Here is a 23,853-nt window from a genome sequence, read left to right on the forward strand (position 1 = left end):
AATACTATTTTCTACACAGAAAATGCTGTTTTCTATGCAAATAAACCATCTGCAAATTTTATGCAGAATAAATCCCTGATTACAGCATTTTTTGCACAGAAAACAACATTTTGTGCATAGGAATTGATATTTCTGTGTTGAAATGTGATTTTCTACACAGAAAAAATGCTGTTTTCTACACAAAACAACCATGTGTGAATCTGGCACAGAATAAGTCCCGAACTGAGAACTTTTTTGCCAGTCCAGGATTCTTCTCATCAGTGTTTCTCCAACACTTGAAAAACGATTTTCAGATCTATTACTGGGCATGTAGTCTGATGTGGATTCAAAACTGGGTGAAATTGGATGAAAAAGAGGTATTGAACTTAGAAAATACGCAATTAAGATACAGATGGCATGCATTTTTATGCTATGAGCAACTAGGGAAGAATAAGGATTTTGATAATCACCCAATAAGAAAATCGTTATTAATGACTTGGGCAAAACTTAAAAAGATGTTCTATTTTAAAATACCGATATGGACTTCAATACAAGAGGCTTTTTTTGGAAGATGGTTAAGGGAAGACAATCATACCTGGATGGTATATAAGGACTGTGTAAGAAAAGACCCACAAGGGAACTGGTCTTTTAAATCTAGGGAGGAATTAAAAACTGAGGGGTTTAATTTAAATTGGTTTAATTACTACAGTGGTACCCCGGGATACGAAATACCCAGGTTACGAAATTTCCGGGATACGAAAAAATCCCATAGGAAATAATTGTTCCGGGTTACGAATGTTTTTTCGGGTTACGAAAAAATTTTTGGTGCTTTTTTCGGCTTTTTCGCACGAAATCGCGGCTTTTCCCCATTAGCGCCTATGGCATTTCGGCTTGCGAATGCTTTTCGGGTTACGAAAGCGGCGGCGGAACGAATTAATTTCGTAACCCGAGGCACCACTGTATCAGGTTCAAAACAAATTCAAAGAGGACATGGAAAGGGGAGGAATTGAAGCTAAAATGAATGAATTAGATATATTATTCTGGCTACCTGACAAAAAGAAGGTCTCAAAATTTTATAAATTGTTACGCAGCCGTATGTTAGAACAGGAAACGGTCAAAGCATATATGACGAAATGGGCACAAGACTTGGGGAAAATAATTAACTTAAACGAGTGGCAAAGCGCATGGAAAAAAACCCATGATTTTACAATAGCACAGGAACCCAAAGAGAATTTACTTAAAATTATGAACAGGTGGTATTATACACCATGGAGAATTAAAAAAATGTACAAGTTGAAACATGGGAAATGCTGGAGGTGTAACAGTGAGAAGGGTAACCTGATTCATATCTGGTGGAATTGCAAAATTATTCAAGGCTTCTGGAAAGAAATTCATAAATTGATTCAAAAAATATTGGGAATAAAATTTCCATTGGATCCTAAAATTTACCTTTTGAATATGACAACAGTGCTAAAACCGGAGGATGAAAAAATGTATTGGAGGATAATACTTTATATGATTACAGCGGCAAGAGTTGAGATCGCTAAGCTATGGAAATCAGATAAAACTCCCACAAGAGATACTTGGTTGATGAAAGTTAATGATTACAGAATATTAGATATGCTTTCTTGTAATGTTAAAAATTTTAGCAGGAAAAGATCGAAGGAAGATTGGAGAAAGATAACTGATTTTTTGAAAAAAGAATGGAATTTGGAGATAGAACTCAATGAAGTTTAAATGGGAGGAATCAAGGTTAATAAATTTTGTATAGTTTCTGGAATTAATAGAGCGATATTGGCTTTAATGATCTTCTCCCTCTCTCTCCCCCTTGGTAGCCATAAATTAAAAGAAGAAATGGGCTATGAAACAAAGTGGTGCTGAAGAGTGTGTCCAAAGAAAAGGGAAATTGAAAAGGCTAAAAGTTGTAACCATGAGTTTACCTTTAACTGTAAAGAGTTGTATACAATTTTAGGTTTGTATGACCTCAAATTTGGTTGTCTTATGCAAGTTACCTTAGGAATGTACAGAAGTAGATCATGAAATTATCATTTTTGTAACTAAGGGAATTGACCAAACATACAAAAGATGAGTGATAAAGATAATTGTGTTACATTCTAAACGTTGTAACAAAGTTGAATTAGTTTATTCCAAGCTTTGTTAATTTCCAAGTCCGAGGCAGAAGGAAGTTTAATTATGAAGGGTTCATTAAGATTAGACAAGATATGTTCAACTACTAGTGGTTATATGGAACTTATTTTAAAAAAAATTTTCTTTTTGTGCATTCGCAATGGATATACAGTTATGATGACTTACACGCATTGGGATTTGTCAATTTTTTAATGGAAAATTAATAAAGATTATCTTAAAAAGAAAAGAAAAACAAAGTTGTTTTTTTTAAAACCACACACCAATTTCTCAAATATTTTTGAATATTTTTCCATCTCTATTTTTTTAAAAACCACAGCACCATAAAACATCTTCATTGACAGTGAATGATGTCAGTGTGAAGACATCCAAATGAATGAGTAAATATACATGATACTCTAGTGATATCACTTATATTTACTCATTCATTTGGATGTCTTCACTCTGGCATCATTCACTATCAATGAAGATGTTTCATAGGGTGGGTTTTTTTTTAAAAAATAGAGATGGGAAAATATTTTAAAATATTTGAGAAATGGTTTTGATTAGACTCTAAACAAAAGAATTTTTAGGAAACAACCTATATTTTAAAGGCAGTTTGGCACATGACATGCAGGCGTGACTGCTCTTTTGAGAACTGCATGCTTAGAGTCCCTTTGGGCTTTTTAAAGAACAGTACCATCATTTGTTTTGGATCATATTCTAGTGTTCTAGATCTTTTAGATGCTTTAAAATATTTTTGTCCCATTGTGCATTGCCTTTGTGGGTCGAGAGATGGTAGACAATCACCATAAATAAATAAATAGTCCTATCCTGCACTCCCCCTACAAAGAGCCCAAGGAGGAAGCTTTTTTGGGTAAGAAAGACACCAGCAAGGCAAAAGGGAAGTGGGGGCAACCATGTGCTCTTTTCCCCCTTTTGCCTTGGCTAGCTAGCTCAAGCCAGCTAGCAAGGGCAAAAGGAAAGGGGGGAGACTCTTTTTCTGGTCCCCCTTGCATTGGATACTGTCAATGCTCTGGCAACTCCTGGGGTTTCCTGTTCCTCTCTTCTCTTTTATTCTCCTCTCGCTCCCTTTGCCAGGAAAAGCCTGGAGGAAGTGGAGGAAGAGGGCAGCTGCAGGGACATTTCTTGATAGGGGCTACCCAGGCAGCCACACAGCTCTTCCTTTCTCAAATGGAAATCCCGCTGCACTTGCCTACCCGCCCGCCCTCCCCGTTCGCCAGGTATCCCATTCAGACAATGTTGTTCCTTCCATAGTGGGGCCTCCCTCTTTCACTTTCCCAAGCCTCTCCCCAGCCTCACCTTCATTCCCCCAAATATAAACTTATAAGGGCTTCAGGTTCCCTTTAGAACTTGGGCTTTCTAGCAGCAATTGTTGTTGTGTGCCTTCAAGTTGTTTTGATGCATGGTGATCCTAAGGAGAACCTATCATGGAGTTTTCTTGAAAATGTTCTTCAAAGGGGGTTTGCCATTGCCTTCCGCTGTGGCTGGGAGTGTGTGACTTGCCCAGAGTCACCCAGTGGCAAGCAGAATTTTTTCATTTGTAAAATTACCCCAAAGCAGCCACTTCCTTTGCTTAGGATACTTTCTTCGCCATCCTCCTAGTAGAACAGTGAACCTAATACCAAGAAAAAGGAGGGGGAGGGGGGGCGCTAGGGTTGTCACCCAAGAGGAAAGGGATGGTCGCCTGAAAAAGTTTGGGGACCACTGCGCTAGAGAACGTGTGGTGGAGGGCATCACTGCACCAATGTCCTACTGATTTCTTTTTATGGGGCCCAGAACAGAGGTGCAGGGAGGAGTAGTCTGAGGTTGCTCCAGCCGCAAACAGGCCAAAACTGTGGCAACTGCATGGCCCACTCCAAAAGCAGGCCACCTCTACTGGCCCCAACCCTGGCCCCAACCCATGCTACCAAGAGCTGGATTATCCTGGCTCCTTTTTGCTCCCAACCAAAGGACCAGCGTGTGGTACTGGAGCAGCTTCATTGTCTAAACACCACACCCCCAAAGCAGCCAGAAGCTGCTTCTTTTGGCCTGTCTGTTCCAGGCCCTGTACAATAGGTTGGCAACTGTAGGAACAAACTCTTAGACTAAAAAGATTTTTGACCCAATTCTGTACAGCTCTTAACAACTTGTTTTGTCAGTTCCAGGTGGCCTTTCAGAAATGTGGCCACTTGAAACAGAGTTATGGTGCCTCCATCCACCAAAAATTCAGGAGCAGGAAAAATTGTTTTGGCACACAAGGCAGAAAATCCCACCAAGGTTAATCTCCTTTCTTGGCAGTAAAAATACAGTAACAACACTCATCACAGCCTTCATAAGGATAACCTAAATCTCCAGCTTCCTCACTCTGCCTAATAACAGGACTGGCCCTGCCCACTTGGTAGTCACAGTTTGCAGGTGACAACCACAGAGTTTGACTCTATTCCCAGATAGTTGTAATTTCTACATAAAACTGCAAAGAGCAATCATATGGAGTTTTGAAGTACTGTATCATCGATATGCAAAAAATACATAGTGTTATTTGTCTTTTTAAATCAGGTACAGATTAAAATTAACTGTCCGGAGTCAGTGCTTGGACTGGACGCGGGTGAGCTCAAAATACAATCAACCATCAGTCTACTTCTTCCCTAGATCACTCTCTTGAAAATAAGGCACTGGACCAAGAATTTCTCAGAAGATGGCAAAAAAAGCAGAGAAGTGGACAGTCATAATGGAGAAACCTCTCATGCAAATGGAGGTGATCAAAGCCATATAGTGCTTTAAACAGTGGCAGGAGATGAACTGGTAGGCAGCACAGACAAATAGAATTTGGATTAATAGGATCTCTATATTTAGTCCTTATTAGGAGACAGGCAGCAGGCTTCTGCAAGACTTTTAATGGACATTTAATGGACTAATATTTAATCATGTCAACCCTATTCATCATTATTTAAAGATTGTAATGTCTTTAAAATTCACAGAGAATAGAAATAATTGTGACTATTAAAGGCCATGTTAATTACTTGCCTTTCCTCCCACCCATTTGTTGGACCTCAAAAGGACAAAGTCTTAAATCATTCATTTAGTGCCTAACATGTATCTATTTTCTGTGTCAAGACTGGTTACAGTATAATCCTGTGTCTCCCTAGTAAATCAGTTTCGGACTGCAGGATTAATTGTTCTTTAAAGATTAATATTTTTTAGGAAAGAAAATAAATTTATCCTTCTTGCAAGTTAAAGGTCAAGAAAGAAAAGGCCTCTCTAAACCTTAGCATCTAAAGTGATTTTTAAAATTAAGTAATGGGTTCCCCTGCCTCTTGTTAAATAGATCAGACAGAGTTAAAAAGGAAAACAAATAAGGAAAAACAACCCACTCACACAACACAACTTACACAATTTATAATGAACTCCCAGTAGGTCACCTTCAAACCATAATCTTCTCATTCATAATTCTTTTCCCACCAATCTTCCCTCTTATTAAATTAATATCCGTTAGAGAGAGAAAATAGTGCCTCTTGCATCACCCCAAAATGGGAAAAAGTGTTTAATTTGTACAAGAGAAGAGGGAACGAAGCCTGCAGATCGTTCAAAACATTTTTGACCTCTCAACCTCAATTAGAAAATTTGGAACATCATGTCAGCCAGGAGCATCATTAGGGTGTGTGAGAGATGTGGGCCACACTAGGTGACACTATAAAAAGGGGGGGGGATGACACCACTGCTCCCGAAACTTCTACCTTTCAGCAGAAACAGCTATAGCATTCGTCTGGGTCTCTTTTAAACTCTGAAGAGATGCTGTGAGTGGAGTGAGACTTAGTGAGAGGAGAAAGGAGAGGACCTGGGTGGGTTTTTTAAAAAAAATTGTAATTTTAAAAAAATATTTTAAAATTTTAAAAATTATTTTTAAAATCATTGTTTATTCTTATTAATTTTTAATAAAAACACATCTTATCAAATTTTCATTTTAATGACATAAAACTATGTGCATGTAAATACATATAGGCTGTGCACATGATATTGCAATTGAAAGGTATAATTTTAATTTTGTTAGTTGTTTATGTCAGGCTCAGAACTATTGCTATTACCTTCAGTAATATACAGGCATTACAATTTATGAGTAACATTAGAACAAAAAACATTACTAAAGATTCTATATGGGAGGAGTTCATAGGGGGTGTGACACCATGAGTTACTGCACCAGGTGACACCAACTCTAGTGATGTCATTGATGTCAACATCTACCTTTAGAAAGTTAGAAATATTTTGATACTCTCAGCAAATGTGGCAGCCTTATCCAGTAAGATGCCAATTTAATAAAAGCTACATTTGGACATGACTAGACAATCTTGTCAATTCAACAAGTTTTATGAATGACCAGCTTTAATAATGCAGTCGTCCTTGTCAGTCTTTGTGCACATTATTCCACTGATCGCAATGTCTACAATCACATTTCCAACCATATGTACGGCATACATACTATGCATCTGATGTGGTGGCCTATGGCCCACAAATGTTTAAGCCATAATAAACATGCTAGTCTTTCAGTTGCCACATTTTTTAAAAAAAAATTATCGTTAGCTCAGCTAGCATTTACCAGCTAAATACTGGGTTTTAGCAACATGTTGAATAATTGATTCAATGGGTCTACTCTAGTTAGGACAGCGATGTGATCCATGGCTTTTGCTGCAACATACTGTACTAACATGCTTATTCTTTTGTAAACTGTCACAGAACCATAAAACTGTAAAATTGGAAGAGTCCCCAAGCTTGTCAATAGCCTGCCAGTGTTTATATTAATTCAGTGTCTCTCCCACAGTGTTCAGTAAGTTTTCCGTTTAATATGCCAGAAGCCACCCAAATATAAAATCCATAAAAATTAAGAACAATGCCAAGTGTTTTTGTTGCTGTGTGCCATCAAGTCATTTCCAGCTTATGGTGACCCCAAGGCCAGCCTATCATGGGGTTATCTTGGCAAGATTTGTTCACAGGGAGGTGTCCATTGCCTTTCTCCCAGACTAAGGGACTGTGATTTGCTCAAGACACTGACTGGGTTTTCACGGCCAAGCAGAGATTCAAACCCTGTTCTTCCAGAATCTTAGTTCAACACAGAACTGGGTCAGTAACAGCATCCAAGGTTCAGCTTAGAGAGACCTTTGGATATATCCAGGCTACAGTGGGATGTCACTGTGAGCAACACACCCATCAACCAATAGCCCTGATATGCCTGCACTAATTATTTTTGCTATTAACTGGGATTCAATGTGGCTTGACAGTTATAATTTAGTCATGTTCTTCCGTGTCTCAAAATTTAGGAGGTTTACATTTAATTATGTTCCCAGTGTGCATGCACATGTGCATTCACATGTGTATGTCTGTGGACATGCATGCAAGCAAATAAAATCAAGGACAGATGGACGGACGGACGGACGGACGGACGGACAGACAGACAGACAGACAGAGCAGGTCCAACACAAGGTGCTTGTTGCTGTTGCTGTTTGACAATAAACATTTTTATCGTTTTTGCTATAACCATTTTGAATTCCCCAATCCAGTCTGGAGCAGAGCTGATGCATTGCTAGTTCCCCACAGACTCACCTCCCTGTTACTTTGAGGTGAAGCAAAATCTGTATGGGAAGGATTGTCACACATTCCCTCCACAGTTTACTTGTGAAATTTTCATAACTGGGGACAGCTAGTATCTGTGAGAAATGTCGCTGGTGTTTCTAATACACTGTAATTGATGGGCCAAATTATCAGCTTTGCACAATAACTGGAGCTTCACAGTGCCTACAGATATCACTGGGTGGCAGACAGCAGCACATATGATGAGTAACTGGATGCATACCTAAAATGCACACGATCCAATCTAATTCTGATAACAAATGGGCTGATGACCCTTTAAAATGCACAAACACGCTCTGAGGCATTGTCTCTTCTGCAAATTAAACATTTAAAAAACTCACATTATTACAGAGTTGACCAATAAGTCTATAAAAGCAACCCCAAAATGTTTACCATTTGATAGGAAATGAAATGAAATGAAATGTTCAGCCTTTTTAAATAGCTTGGTGGTAACTCTTCACTGAAAGCAATAGTGCAAACCCGATCTGTTACAACCCATGTAATGCTCACATTAATTCTTCCCTTCTTTTGCTCTTCATAATCCAGTAAGAAAACAACTAGTTATGAATTTAAGTTTTCACCCTACTGTCAGACAGAAGAAGGCAGTCTAATGTCTAGCTTGTACTAATGTCTGGCCAGCTTTTTTAGGTGCAATGGAGGATCCTGCCCAGTGGGTGTCAGTGTCAGTGGGTGGTGAATCTGCTTTGAGATCCAATCCAAACATTAAAGGAGCTATCAAAGGTTATAAACCCCAATCCACAAAACAGATTCAGCATATTGAAAAACTCCTATAAAGTTTAGACTAAAATTCAGGACAGATTCACTGCTCTACTGATACTGCAGCCAACAGTTGCCACTGCCAATCTTTAAAAATTAATTCACTTGCCAGTCTGGATATTCTGTTGTGACCTCAAGCAGAACAGAAATGGGGAATTCCTCCCCACCTTCGTGACATGAGTTGGTCTGGCCCTTATAAACAGCCTCATAGATGGATGTATCTAATCCACTAGAATGGAAGAGACAGAAGTGTCTTCTACATAGTAGGAATAGAAAGAATGTTAAAAATATTTGAAAAATGGTTAAACAACATGGGTCTCTTTTGGCCCCATGTTTCTCAAGTGTCAACAACAACAACAACAAACAAACAAAACAATGGGCCAAAACAGACAGTCATAAAGGGGAGGCTCTATGCCACCCTTTTGAGCACTGGATCAGGGCTGCAGCAACCACATGCCATGGACTCGATCCAGTGGGTTTTTTTTGGCCCAAAAGCCACTCCTTTTTGGGGTGGAAAAAAGGTGCCCTTTCAACTAAGGTGGCAGCTTTTTGACATTTCTGTGGCACTGTGCGTGTAAACCCTGCACTGCAGAAATGTCGTGACACAGTCTGCCGTGTGACCAGTGGGGCAATGTGACTCTGGCTTGGGGGCAGCATCGGGGCACGTGCCTTACATACACCATGCCCCCATGCCACCTCGAAGCCGGCATTTTTTGCTGGTCTGCTTTGGCCCCATCTTTCTCAAGTGTCAAGAAACCCCAATTAGAAAAGTGGCAAGAGACCCTGATGAGAAAAATCCTGAAGTGATGACAATCTTCGCAGTTCATAATTTAATCTACACAGAATGTGCATGTGGTTGTTTTGCACAACATTTTCTGCACAGAAAATAATACTTCAGTGCAGAAATATTATCTTCTGCATAGAAAATGTTGTTACTTATGCAGTAAATATTTTTATCTCTGGAGAGTATGCTGTTTTCTATGCAAAAAAAATTATATTTGAATTTTGTGCAGAGTAAGACTGGAACTACAACTTTTTCTTTGCAGAAAGCACTATTTTGTTTTTGTTTTTTACAGAACCTCTTGTTCTCTGTGCAAAAAAAAAAAAATTACCACATTCAAATTTTGTGAAGAATAAATCCCAGACTGAGAATATGTGATCTCTATTTATTTATTTAAGATATTTCTGTATCGCCTTCCAGCCCAAAGGTGCTCACAATGCAATACACAAATAAAAACAATTAACACAATACAAAGATAAACATATTTTAAGGGGAAAAAATGAAATACTGTTTAAAAAAATTAAAATACCCCAGACTCTACCTTCAATGAGGGGTGTAAGTGAGAACAAATCTGATCAATTTTCCTGCAAAGTATATAGCAAATGTGTCGCAAGACTTTTCTGAGGGCTCCTCCTCAGCACTCTGAAGTCTAGGATGTAATAGCTCTTTAACTATCCAGAACAGATGCACTAGACAAGATTGAGCTGATGTAATAGAGGCAAAGAAACAAATATTTGCTGCCCCCATTAGTGTGGAATAGGCTTTAAAATAGACCAAGTACTTCAAAGGCCTCAGCTCCCCAGAAAACTAAGGAGCCCATTCTCTGTACCCAACTAAAGGACACTTGGAAGTGATTGTGTCAGTTGCCTGAGTCATCTCCCTATTCCACAAAACAATCAGGGCATCAACAGAATCACCAACCATAGCAGCAGAAAAATCCCCCAGAACATTCAGGAATCTTTCTGGACCCATTAGTTTGGAGGAAAACATTTCAATAGCCCCAACCCCAACTCCACACACAGAGATTGGGAATTTTAACAAATCTAAACCCTATCAGGTAGTCATCTATCCATGATGACAGAGTTCTTGCAAACACTTCTACCCACAGACCACTTTCATCTATATTTTTTTTTAAAAAAAAAAGTCAAGAGTATGGCCTGCTATGTGTCTAAGGCCAGATATTAAGTGAGGCAGGCCCATAGTTGCCATGGGAGCCATGGTATGCTGAGCTTGTCCCGATGAAGGTGATTTGGCATGGATGTTAAAATGCCCAACAGCTGGGGGAGTGCATCAACATCATCTCTAAGACCACCTCTGGCAGCTCATGCAGGGATACACTCAGCCAATTGTGAGGATGGTACACCAACAGAATCCCAATCTTGTCTTGTTGCCCTGCTGTCAGGTGTAAACATTCAGACCTTGGGGCTTGTCAGAGACAGTACCTCAGTAGGAGAATAGACCCAAGATATATCATTGCAACTCATCCTCTATGCCCATCAGATCTTGCCTCCTGCTGCACCTGGAACCCTGGTAGGAATAACATAATGTAACAATTTTGGAAGAATTTCTTGCAGCAGGAAGAAAAAATCTAAAATTACAGTGCAGCCTTGCTTTACGCGGGGATCCATTCTGGACCCCTACCTCCACCCCTGTGTAAGGCAAATACTGCATAAACATGGGTGCATGCACCATTCCCTGTATTTCAGTGCGGCTTCTGTATAAAGTGGAAGCTGCTTATGGCACGCCTGCATATGGAGCGGGTGTGCTGTACTTGTTGCTTCCTTCAAGTTGAAAATCAGCAAATGATTGCATTCCTATTACACAATTGACCATACATATCTGCCCATTGTACTGCTCAGTATTGGAAGTCAAGTGCCTGAACTACACCGGCCTAATGAGATGCATAGCCCGGGGAAGACTTTGACTTTGACATCAAACTGCCAACTTCCATTATGAAGCTGCGACGTAAACCAAAGCTGCAACTGAAAGCTCTGCTTAATTATGTACCAGATGCTACAACTGCTAATATCCAGAAGTCATCTGAATGGAAAGTTAGGGAGGAGAAAGTCTCCAGCCCCACCTGTCACAGCTCATCAGAGCTGTCAATGTGATTGAGCAAGAAGTAAGGACGGAAGTACTCAGTCAAAATACTCTGGACAGATGAACATAAAGTGACAGCAGAATGGAAAACCACATCCCACTTTATGACTCCCTTTCAATGTCAAATATCTACACCATCGATCAGATCTCATCCTTGCACTTACTGATCTTCAGGGAACAAATGTCCTCAATTTATCCATTAGCCCTTTACTCTGGTGCAGCTGCTAATGCTGAAAGAATCCTGATCTGGGACACAGTATTGTCATTGCTAATGTTACATTAAGTCAAGAGAGGGAAATATGTGGCTGTCCAGATGTTGTTGGAGTGCAGCTCTTAAGACCAGTAGTCACCAGAGCCAATGTAATGGACTGAGGCAGTTGCATTCCCAAATCATCTGGAGGAACACAACTCCACAATCTTGCAATACATTTAAGCAAGTGACTGTGTTGTAGGTTCATCTTGTGATGTTACTGTAGCATGTGCAAGCTTGCAGCCACATTGGCACAAGCAATTGCATCATGCATTGGAGATGAAATTGTTGCCTAAACAACACCCAGTCTGTGGAATTCATTTTAAAGAATGATACAATTGGGTCTGCACATACAGATGTAGGTCTTCAAGCAGTACAGTAGTGCTATACATGATCCTTCTATTTAGCAGTGTGAGGCGATCATTTCAGATAGCAAAGAATGAGAGGTGGTGAATTGTGCAAACTTCACCTCAGCCAGGTGGGCCTCCAACACTCCAAAGACCTATGTACGTTGAAATGGATATGACATGGTTCTCTGGCACTGGTAAGGACACAAATGACTGGATCTGAGGAGTTTTCAGAGCTTGGAACTGTGAGAGATGTCCTAGAAGATCACCTGTGCTGTCTTGATACAGACAGACTTCTAGGATAGGCTTCCCAGAATGCTTGGCTCTGAAGAATGTTGGCCCTCAAAGCCATGCATTTGGGCTGTCATGGCTCTGTGAACAGTACCTGCTATACTCTCGACAGAGCTTGCTGACAGAAATATCTTGCAGCAACAATGGCAACAAGAAGTGTATTGATGCAACACTTCTTATTCTACTTCAGGTGGCTGAAGAGCTCAGATTGTTATTGTGACAGATGAATCCACAGAAATGCAATTTATGCTGCAATAATTTAAATGCGAGAGATCTATATCATTTTTATTTTAATTGGATTCACTAGTTGCCCATTTGGAATCCCCTTATACAGTAAGGTCAGCAATAGTCCACAAAAGCTCATGCAATCACAAATATTTTAATCTTTAAGGTGCCACTGGATTCTGTTGAATTGCTTCAATAACATGGCTACTCCTCTGGAAATTCTTGGAATTAAGGGGACTTAACAGGCTGTTATGCTGGCTGGCTGATGGCAGTGGGTTAAGATTATTTTTAAAATACAAATAAAAATAATGCTAGCCCAGCCTTGTAAATAATCCCACAAAAGTCAATTGTACTCCAGAAACACTGTGGTTATTGGAGCAAGCTTGTTTTTCACTGCTCCAGAGGATAGGATCCAGAACAATGAATGCAAGCTAAAGGAAAAGAGATTCCACCCAAACATTAGGAGGAACCTCCTGACAGCATGAGCTGTTCTACAATGGAACCCACTCCCTCGGAGGGTGGTGAAGTCTCCTTCTTAAAAAGGGGCTGAATGGCCATCTGTCAGGGGTGCTGTGATTGTGAGTTCCTGCAAGGTAGAGAGTTGGACTGGGTGGTCCTTGTGGTCTCTTCAAACCATATGATTCTATGATTAATTAAATTTGTCTCTAGTTTAAAAATGCAAACAATTATCTGGACTTATATAGAGTTCAACACATCATTCCACAAGTATATGACTGATAGAAGGTTGCCTTGACTACAGGCATGTTTTTTGCAACACTGACATTTGTATGAGAACTTTTGGTGTTTGTGGGGTTATCCGTAGGGCACAGAGCACAGTGTCACTTCACAAAAGAACACAATTTCTTTGAATGATTTCTTTCATCATGGCAGCACATTTTTGGATAAGCACAAATCACTGTGGTTGCTTATAAAGCTTCCAGGAGGAAACATCAGTTCACATGTGTGGTCTGTCCATGTGAACATGCCTTTAGATCTAGACAGATAGTGACTGTTGTGATCCAAATTAATGTACTGATCCCAGAACTATTGCTAAAGCTTGCAGTTGCCTCTTATTCAAAGGAAACCTAGCTTCAATAGAGGCAGCCCCCCCTTTCCCCAAAATGAACACAGGTGTTTGCCCAAATCAAGTGCAACTAAAAAGATTATTTAAAATTGTTTATGCGAGGAGTGATGTGGTTCAGGATTAATGCAGAAGTGAGTAACATCTCAGGAATAATGCAATTAGTAAATATAATTGTTATTTACAAAATCTAGATCAAGGGTTAGACTCATACGGCCTCTCAAATGATGTTGAACTGCAACTCTGAGTATACCTCACTGATCTCCAGCAAGTTTTTTTCAAGCTGCAGAGGAGAAGAGGGCATGAGAAGCTCTCCTTCTATTAGATTCCTTAATTAAACATATCTTGGACTCTAAACCAGAGGTGGAAATCATGCAGTTGTCTAGATGTTGTTGGATTGCAAGTCCCATCATTGCTAGCCAACATAGCCAATAGAAACAGGGTTGCCATATCCTGCTTTTTGGTGGGACATTCCCAGTTTTTGGACCATTGGGAATGTCCCGTCCCGGGTTGGCAAAAGTCCCGGCAAGGTCTAGCTGCCTTCGATGGAGCTGAGGGGCCTAACCGGCTCCTCATAAAAGGAGGCCGTGGCACGGCAAGGCCTCCTTTTGCAGCTCCACCATCCACGATGGAGTTGAGAGGCCTAGCCAGCTGGCTAGGCCCCAAAGGAAGATGCCTTGCAGCAAGGCCCCCCTCGGCTCCACCACCTGTGACAAGGCTGCAGAAGGAGGCCTCACCGTGGCAAGGCCTCCTTCTATGGCCCCGTCGCTTGCGACGAAGCCAAGGAGCCCAGCCAGCCGGCTAGGCCCCAAAGAAGGAGGCCTTGTGCCAAGGCCTCCTTCCACAGCCCTGTCGCAGGCGGCAGAGCCGAGGGAGGCCTTGCTGTGGCGAGGCCTCCATCCACGGCCCCGATGCGGGCGGCGGAGCTGAGGGAGGCCTTGCCGCAGCGAGGCCTCCTTCCACAGCTCCGCCGCCTGTGACGGAGCTGAGAAGCCTAGCCAGTCGGCTAGGCCCCATAAAAGGATCCTTGGCACGGCAAGGCCTCCTTCTGCAGCTCCGGCCCCAAAGAAGGATGCCTTCTTCCGTAGCTCCACAGAGGCAACTGTGCCAAGGAATCCTCTGGCTCCAGCAGCCTCTTCCAGCAGCCGCAGATGCATCTCACACTACTGTAATGTCTTTTTTTTTGTATGGGGGGGAATTTTTTTGTAAATAATGATTTATATTAATTTTTTAAATTATTAATGTTTCTGGGTTTTAGTTGATTGTGTCCACCATTTCATCTTGAATGTCCTACATTTTGGGCAATTTTTGTTCTACATTTTGTACTACGTTTTGTCCCAGTTTAGTGGTAGCAAATTATGGCAACCTTAAATGGAAAGGAATTCTAGCAATAGAACAACATCTAGAGGGCTTCATGATTTCCACTCCTTACCTAGATGTAGCATGAGAAAGCTCAAGCCCTATTCAGGCCCTAGCCTGAAAATGGATGGACTAAAACTGTGGTGAGGGCATGAGTTTACAAGTAAAATGTTCACTAGTGTACCATATGCATTGACTTCTCTTAAGGTCTTCCTGAAGGATGCTGCAAAGGCGAAAGCTTTCATTCATGTGTAGTTGAATGTGGAAATATCTGAGGAGGAGCACATTTGGGCAGAGCCATTAGGGTCAGGATTTACACCTGCCACCTATGCTGGTTTATTCCACCTGTGTTAAGGTAAACCTTTGACTAGAGATCCAGGCGGGTTACAGACTACCCGTTTGGGGCGGCCTGCACCCGCCCCTTTCCCCGCTGTATCGGGGCCTCAGCTGCCAGACCAGCAGCCTCTAAGGCCCCGATCCGCCACTTTCCAGGCCACTTCCCCGCGGCCTGGAAAGGGGTGTCCTTGGGGCTTCAAGCCCCAAGGACACCCGGCGACGGCGGGGAGGAGGAGAAAGGGGGTGAGCATCGCTGGGCGCCGCCATGTAAAGGCTGCACCCAGCGACGCAAAGCTGGAAGGAGCTCTGAAACGGAGCTCCTTCCGGGGCCGCAGAAAGGGCGCTCTAGATGCCCTCTCGCGGCCCCACTACGTCACAACCGCGCCACCCCATTTAGAGGCGGTACGGTTGTGATGTCGTAATGGCACCCCCGTGTGGAACGGGAGCCACCATTTTGTACGTGCTGAGCACGTACTAGGGTTGGGGCGTCCGGAAGGGACGCCCCTTTCTAGCCGTAGTACGTGCTGAGCACGTACTTTTATGCCTGTCTGTAATGGGTCCCAGTTTCCTATCTTCAAGCTGTGAAATAACATCAATAAGCATGTCTGTTTTCTGACTGGCAGGATCTGCTTTCCTTTTCATTTCTGCCAACTTTGACTGCCCTTTATATCCTGTATATATATCCTGTATATAGCCTTTATATCCTGTAGCCACATTGGATCTCAGCTAACCTAATAAGACTTCTAAAATGCATTAAAATTCAGCACTTAATGGAACAAGAAATATTGCTGTCTTGCTTTCCCCAGGCAAACTTCTGCAATCTGTTTTATTATCAACACATCTGCAGTGTTTGAACTACAAGCAACCCCTTTGATATATGCTCATTTAACCTCCCTGGGATCAGTATTAATCTCAAAGAAAAGATTAACTAAAAGGTCTTCATTAAACTGAACAGCACAATAGGAACAAAATGAGAACGTTCTCCTGTACTTTAATAAGAATGAAAAATAAGGCTGCAGTTTATCCTCAGTCAACATTAATATCATGCCCAAAGCAATTCTCTATAAAGAAGGTTTCAAAACATGATAGAAGTAAAGACCAATATATAGTATAATCAATCAAAATGGATATTAATATAGTGTGTGGTTCACCATCATAATTCTAGATACTTATCTGTATCAGAAGTTGTGGCTTATGTCTAACAATGACCTAAACATTCTGTAACCCATGAAACTGAAAGCAGCCCACCAGCAATATATTATGGCTGGACAACATGACAGTGTTCCTGTTTTTGCACTCTTGGGGAGTCATTGAAACAAGGCAGTTTATGACTATAATGCAAGTGCTTCATTTTTGCATAGGTTGATCCCATGTGATATTAATTTAAAGGGAAAATATATGCAAGCTTCAGAGGTAGTAGTAAAAGACAAGTGTGTATGTGTGTGCATATCAATGTGTCTGTTTCACATAAGTCATCCTGCATGCCTCCAACTTTGCACAGATGAAAACACATATGGCCAATAACATCAGTGTTGCCAAGATGGCAAAGACTGTTAATGAGGATTGTTAATGACTGGACACAATCCAAGAGAGGCTGCAGCAGACTGCTTTTGCCTGAGCCTCCTGGGAAGGACAAGATTCTGCCTTCTCCTCCCCACTCCTTCCAGTAGGTTAAAAAAGTGCACACTATTTTGAATGTTGAACACAAGTTAGCAGCAATTGGAGCAAGATGAAAACAAGTGGGGCATGGCAGGAATAGAATAAAACTGGGATATTTTAAAGTCAGATGAAATGGTGGGATGAGTGATATTTAGCTGGGACTGTCCCTCCCAGTTCAGGACTATTGGAGGGTACGATACTGCTGCCATTAACATTAACCAATTTTCTGTAGCATATAAATTAAAAAAAAATGTTTAAACAAAGCAACCTACTCCATGTGCTGTCATCTAAGTGGTTGTTAATGTTAACATTTCACAGCATCTTTCAAGGTAGCTAGATCAAACAAAAAGGAGACAAAAGGGGTACATAACATGACTAAGGCTTTCTGTCTCAGGGGCTCTCCCAAATGAACTTCTGCATCTCCATCCATAATGACATATAGAAATCACCATGAGCTTCAATGATTTGGAAAGATATCCCAAAGTTCAATTACAGACATTTCAGAAGGAAGAGATTCTAGTAGCATCAGATGCTTTCACTATCCCCAACACAGATCCATAATGTTTAGACTGATATGGCTGGAGATATTTAGCCATTTGTTTGTATAGGTTCAGGGTGCTCTTTATTCATATGTTTTTAAGTTGAAATTGTAATTTTATTTTGTATAATGCTTTATTACTTAATTGTTGCATCAACATAATGAATGTGCTGTTAGATGAAAATTCTTGTCATTTTTCAGATAGCCCAGTTATTATGGATCCATAATATTTCCTTTCCTTTATTGTAATAAAACCCTCACATAAAAGATAGAAAAAGAAAGGTGGGGAAAGGAGTGAAGTAGTACTGTATAACTCAAGCGAAAGATTCATGTATTTTATGACCTCATTGTGTAGGTGGGTTAAGCTATTTGGCCCTATTTTTTCTTTTTCCAGTAAAATGTCACTGACTTCATTGAGTATTAGGGTGGAAAGTCAACAGTAATAACTTAGAACCAGGTAAGCTTCAGATAAAATATTGGTACTGGCAGCTTTCAGTTTCATTTTATGCTGAAAGTAGCATACCTGTATTATTTAGAGCTGAAGCCATTGCCACACAGCAAACAAAACAGAATGTTGCCTCTGTAATGGTAACCCACTCTCTTTTCCCTTCACCATCAAAATACTTCTATTCAAAGAGAGGGTAATATAACTTTGTCCACTGTCATCACTCCATAGCCAATCAGACACATTTCTGGGCAATGAAATTTCATCACATCCATTATGTGATTCCTGACAGGATGGGATTCCTGGTAAGTTAGAAGCATGCAAGGATGATCCAACCTGAAGGAAAGGAGCATTACAGAGATTACACTAATGTGGAAATAGAACATCAATTCAGAGGCTGCAAACACTTGAAAACAACCACATAAAAAGGGAAGATTAAATCTTCTTTGCCCAAGAGTTTTGCATCGCTGAAAGAAGCACCAGAAAAATAAAACTGAAATTGAACTGTGTTGAATTTCTACAGTTAATAACATTCCTTTTAACTGCAGAAATTCAACACAGTTCATATGTCAGTGCATGGCTATATTATTTTTACGCCTTCTTTCCGAAGTGGCAGTGTTCTCAAAATATACAGCATCATTGTTGTTGTTATTGTTGCTGTTGTTTTGCATGACACAGGAAAGTCAAAGGCGCCACTTTCCCCAATTAAATCAGACTATAGGTTTTCTCCCCCTCCCCCATGTTGTTATTGGAGTTCTTACTGATGCTAAAATAAGTCCAACATTAGTCTATCCAAAGTACATATTAAGTCATGTCTACAAGGAATCTTGAGTAGGTGAGGTCTTGCTGCACCTGCATAAGGAGTGGGGAAAGTATTCTGTATAGTAGACTCAAATGTAGCTCCATACCTAATTTTGAACACTCGAGAATAACTCACCCAGCCTATTTTAAAAATTCTGGGTTGATTTTCAGTTGATTTTTCATGCAGTATCACACCAAACCAACCTGAAACTATGTGCAAACATGGTAATTTCACCCACACAGAGGCCTTGAAAATGAAAGAAAACACCCCAAATTCCCCCCCCCATGGGCACAAATGGTGGCTGGAAGTGATATCATCCATTACATTCACAGGTGACCAATACTAATACTATGGGCCCTTTGTATCCACTGGGATTTGGTTTCAGGGTCCCCTGTGGATACCAAATTCCATGGATGCTCAAGTCCCATTAAATACAGTAGCATAGTAAAATGGTGTCCCTTGTATAAAATGGCAAAATTAAGGTTTGTGCTTTGGAATTTATATATTTTTTAAATATTTTCAAGCCATGGATGCTTGAATCTGTGGATAAACAATCTGTGGATAAAAGGGCTGACTGTAAATACTATTTTCTTGCACTTCAAACTGAAGAGATCACAGAGTCACAATGAATAACAAAATCAACACAGAACATATGTGGTGCATAACTTCATAGCATTTAAGGGCCAACACTGGCAGAACACAATCCATTCCTCTTGGTCTGCATATAGGGTTGCCATTCATCAGGACCGCCAAACCGGGACAAATGTAGGACAAAATGTTCAAATGTAGGACACATTTTTTTGTGTCCTACATTTGAATAGGAGCCTCTGAGGCTTTCCTTCTGGGCCTGGGCCCCGCCCTCGGTGGAGGCGGAGCCCAGGCAGGGAAGGACTCCTCCCCTTCAGGGAGGCTTTCCCTCTGGGCCTGGGCCCCGCCCTCGGAGGGGGCAGAGCCCAAGCGGAGAGGGACTCCTCCCTTTCAGGGAGGCTTTCCCTCTGGGCCTGGGCCCCGCCCTCAGCAGGGGCGGAGCCCAGGCAGAGAGGGACTATTCCCCTTCAGGGAGGCTTTCCCTGCAGGCCTGGGCCCAAGCGGCAAGGGAAAGCCTCCCTCAGCTTGCTATATCTCGCCAGGGAGCAGGGGCAATCCCGGGGGCGGGGCCAAACTGAGCCGTGATCATGCGGCCCCGCCCCATACCGGGAAAGTCCTGCCCCCAGGCGGGATATGGCAAGCCTATCTGCATATGCACTGCAGAAATAATGCAGTTTGATACCACTTTTACTGCCATGGTTCAATGCTACGAAATCCTGGGATTTGTAATTTGTCGTGGCATCTGAGTTCTCTGACAAAGAAGGCTAAATATCTCACAAAACTACAAATCCCAGAATGGGATAGCATTAAGCCATGGCAATATTGAAGCTTGTTTTCTGCTGCTCCAGAGACTAGGACCAGGAGCAATGGATGCAAGCTACAGGAAAAGAGACTCCATCTCAAAATTAGGAGGAACTTCCTGACAGTAAGGGCTGTTCCACAGTGGAACAAACTCCCTCAGAGTGTAGTGGAGTCTCCTTCCTTAGAGGTCTTTAAACAGAGGCTGGATGAGATTGAGATTTCCTGCATGGCAGGAGGTTGGGTTGGATGGCCCTTGCAGTCTCTTCCAATGCTATGCTTTTATGATTCAAACTGTTTTATTTTAGTTAAGGATTATTTTCTATTTCAGTCAAGGTTTAGGTCACAGCATGGTCACTCTGTGGAATAAACTATGTAAGGATGGGGGGTTCACTAAAAGCAGGCACAGATTCTACCCTATTTCAGTGTGCAATAGCCTAGACTGCAACCCCACTGCAATCTGTAGAACCTAAAGTCAAAGGCAGCACTTTGCCTGCAATTTGACATTCCTTTAATTGCCTTTGCTTAATACTATGGAACTCTGGGATTTGTAGTTTGTTGAGATATTTAGCCTTTTCTGTCATAGAGCTCAGGTGACACAACACACTATACTGTAAGTGCCAGGATTCCACAGGATGCAGCCATGACAGTTAAAGCAGTGTCAAATTGCATTAATTCTACAGTGTGGCAGCAGCCTTGCTCTAGAGAAATACAAGAAGGTAAAACTGCAGTATAGACTATTTCAGGTTTATACACGACAAGAGCTATTTAGAGAGCTAAAGTCTGATGTAGTGGTTCAAGTCCCCACTAAGCCATGGAAACCTGTAGGGTGAGCTTGGGGAAGTCACTCTCTCTCTGCCTCAGAAGAAAGCAAAAGCAAACTCCCTCCAAACAAATCTTGTTCCCCCCCCCCCCCCAATACCTGCCAAAAAACAAACAAACCCATGTTCATGTTGCTGTAAGTTGAAAGTGACTTGAAGGTACACAACAACAAGAACAACAAGAGCTATTTATAATACTGTAATAATTACATTTATTGAAGTAATACATGGTAATGTAAAGCTCAATACCAAGGAGGCCACCTGCATGGTTCTTACCCCATCCCCCTTTTTCCTCAGAACAACCCTGTTAAGATTAGGCTGAGAGGCATAGGTCTGTTCATCAGTGAGTGTCATGTTACAAAACAGCCCTGCTCGTTCTTGAGCTGTTTAGGATGGAGACCTTTCTCTTTCATTTCACTGTGTTATGGGTTGTTGTTGTTAACTGCCCTTGAGTCAATTTCGACTCATGGCAACCCTATGGATGAGACATCTCCAAGATACTGCTCTCCTTAATTCCCGCAACCCCAAACCCATGACCTCCTTATTAGAGTCTATCCATCTAGTATGTGGCCCTCCTCTCTTCCTACTTTCGTCCTCCTTTTCCAGCATTATTGTCTTTTCCAACAAGTCTTTCCTTCTCATGATGTTTCCTAAGTATGACAACCTCAGTTTGGCCATCTTGGCTTCCAGGAAGGTTTCTGGTTCAATCTGGTCTAGGACCCACTTATTTGTGTTTTTGGCTGTCCATGGGATCCACAGCACTCTTCTCCAGCACCATATCTCAAATGAATGGTTTTTCTTCCTGTCTTCTTTCTTAACTGTCCAGCTCTCACATCCATACTGGGTAAATGGTTTGTGTGGTTCTAACTTCTGTGCTCGGTTATATCTTTGCATTTTAGAGTCTTTTCTAGTTCTTTCATAGCCCCCCCCCCATTCTTAATCTTCTTCTGGTTTTCTGACTGCAGTCCCAATTTCTATCAATGTTCGATCCCAGATATGGGAATTCTTTTACTATTTCTATTTCTTCATTGTCTAAGGTTGAACTTCTGAAGGTCCTTGGTGATAATTATTTTTCTTTTCTTTATGTTCAACATTAACCCTACCTTTGCACTTTCTTCTTTGATCTTCCTTAGTAGGTGTTCCAGGTCTATGAGGTTTTCTGTTAGTACTATGGTGTCATCTGCATTTCTTGTTGATATTCCTTTCTCCTATTTTTCACACCTGCTTCTGTGTTCAAGCCTGCTTTTCTTATAATATGAACTTCATCCACTGACTGTATTGTTTCATTTCTTACCCTACTGGTGGTTCAGTAACACACACTCCTTCTTGCCTAGAGTCAGTTCACTTTTGCTGGCTTCACCCACAGTGAACACCCCCATGAACTATACAGCCTTTTACACAGGCAGGACAGAATTCAACAGTAAAGGCTTTCCCTTGTCCACTTGTGTCCGAGACCACCCTTGGCTGATATGGGAGCAGGGATGGCAAGACCATGCTTGACACATACTGTGTAACCTTTGTTGGTTAGCTTGTTTTGCTTACCTGCACATGTCTCTCCATCATAGGTTTCACACACCCACTCATGACATTCGCAAAGTGGACCATAGTATTTTCCTGGCTCAGTCACTTGGCAGATGCAGACCCCACAGTCACACTGGCCTCTGCCACTGCAAAGATTTCCACCTGGGAATCGACATCTGCGTTCTGACTCAGAGGAGGACAATTTGCAAGACAAGGCTGTTCCCAAACCACTCCTGCAGGAATACAAAAGCCAGTTTTTAAAACAGCAACAACAAAGCTGCAGAACTTAGTTGCCCCATTGCCCCATATGTCAAATTATTCTAAATATTATTTGGGAGCTAAACTTAGTTATCTAAGTGGTCAGGCAGACCAGCAGCTTGGAGCAGCCTCTGGCCACTCCACCCCCAGTTTTTCCCCTATAAGAACGGGACTGCAGTAACGAAACACAACAGTCCCAAAGGGGCCACCTTAGGTGACTGTGGCATGACTGCAGCCCAGTCTGGAGGCATGCGTCATTTGTAGGCCATGCCCCTGGATGAGACCGAAGCTGGTGCTTTTGACCCATGTTTCATGCCTTGTTGTTCCTGGTCAGTTGACAGGCAGATCAGAGAAGAGAGATTCAGCATGTGCCAGATGAAGTTAGACTCTTTGTGAAATCTCAAGCTTGTAACTCCTGGAGTCAGCTTTGAGCCAGGATGTCCAGGTTCAGTGATGGCCAAGTGTGTATTTGCACAGTGTGACAGATGGCTATGGTGTCACATTCCTTGATTATATCCTATTTGGGCTACTGTAACACACTCAGTGGGGGGATACCTTTGCATATCACATGGAAACTTCATTCTACCTGGGTATGGAGATGACAGCAGCTAGTTATAGACAATATATTGGCTAGTTGGTTACTGGTTTGTTTCCAGACACAACTCAAAGAATAGGTTGCGATATAAAATTCTAAATGGCTTAGGTCCAGACTATCTGAAAGTCTGCATCTCCCTATATTAACCTGTCTGAGTCTTGAGATCCTAGAAGGAAGGCTTTCTCTCAGATCCAGTATTGTCACAGACCTGTCTAGCAAGGGCACAGGTGGTTGCTACTAGGTAACTGCTACTAGCCTGTGGGATTTTCTTCCATCAGAGGCAAAGCTGTTCTCTTTTCAATGGCAAGTAATGACCTTTTTATTTAAACAAGCATTTAATGATTAATTGGTTTTCTTATGTGGTATGTTTGCTGTATTTTTACCTTTACTGTTAGGGTTCTAAATGATTTTATATATTTTTTAAAAAAAATATAAATTTTAAAAATATAAATTAATGGTGTTTTAATACAATAACTTGTTTAACAGTTTTAACTTTTTACCAATAGTTTTTTTCAGCTTTACCATGTAATAACATTTGTAAACTGTCTTGGGTCCC

The 23,853-nt window shown here is 41.4% G+C and overlaps 1 protein-coding gene across 1 annotated transcript in view; it reads right to left on the reverse strand.

Annotated features, from left to right (window-relative positions):
- LOC121925844 (integrin beta-like protein 1) overlaps positions 1–23,853 on the reverse strand; it is a 100,445-nt gene that overhangs the window by 74,911 nt on the left and 1,681 nt on the right. The window contains exon 2 of the mRNA XM_042458419.1: positions 22,466–22,677. Coding sequence (XP_042314353.1) covers positions 22,466–22,677 — 212 coding nt within the window. The remainder of the gene's footprint in view (positions 1–22,465; positions 22,678–23,853) is intronic.

Source organism: Sceloporus undulatus, chromosome 3 (genome assembly GCF_019175285.1).
Source record: "Sceloporus undulatus isolate JIND9_A2432 ecotype Alabama chromosome 3, SceUnd_v1.1, whole genome shotgun sequence".
Lineage (NCBI taxonomy): Eukaryota > Metazoa > Chordata > Lepidosauria > Squamata > Phrynosomatidae > Sceloporus > Sceloporus undulatus.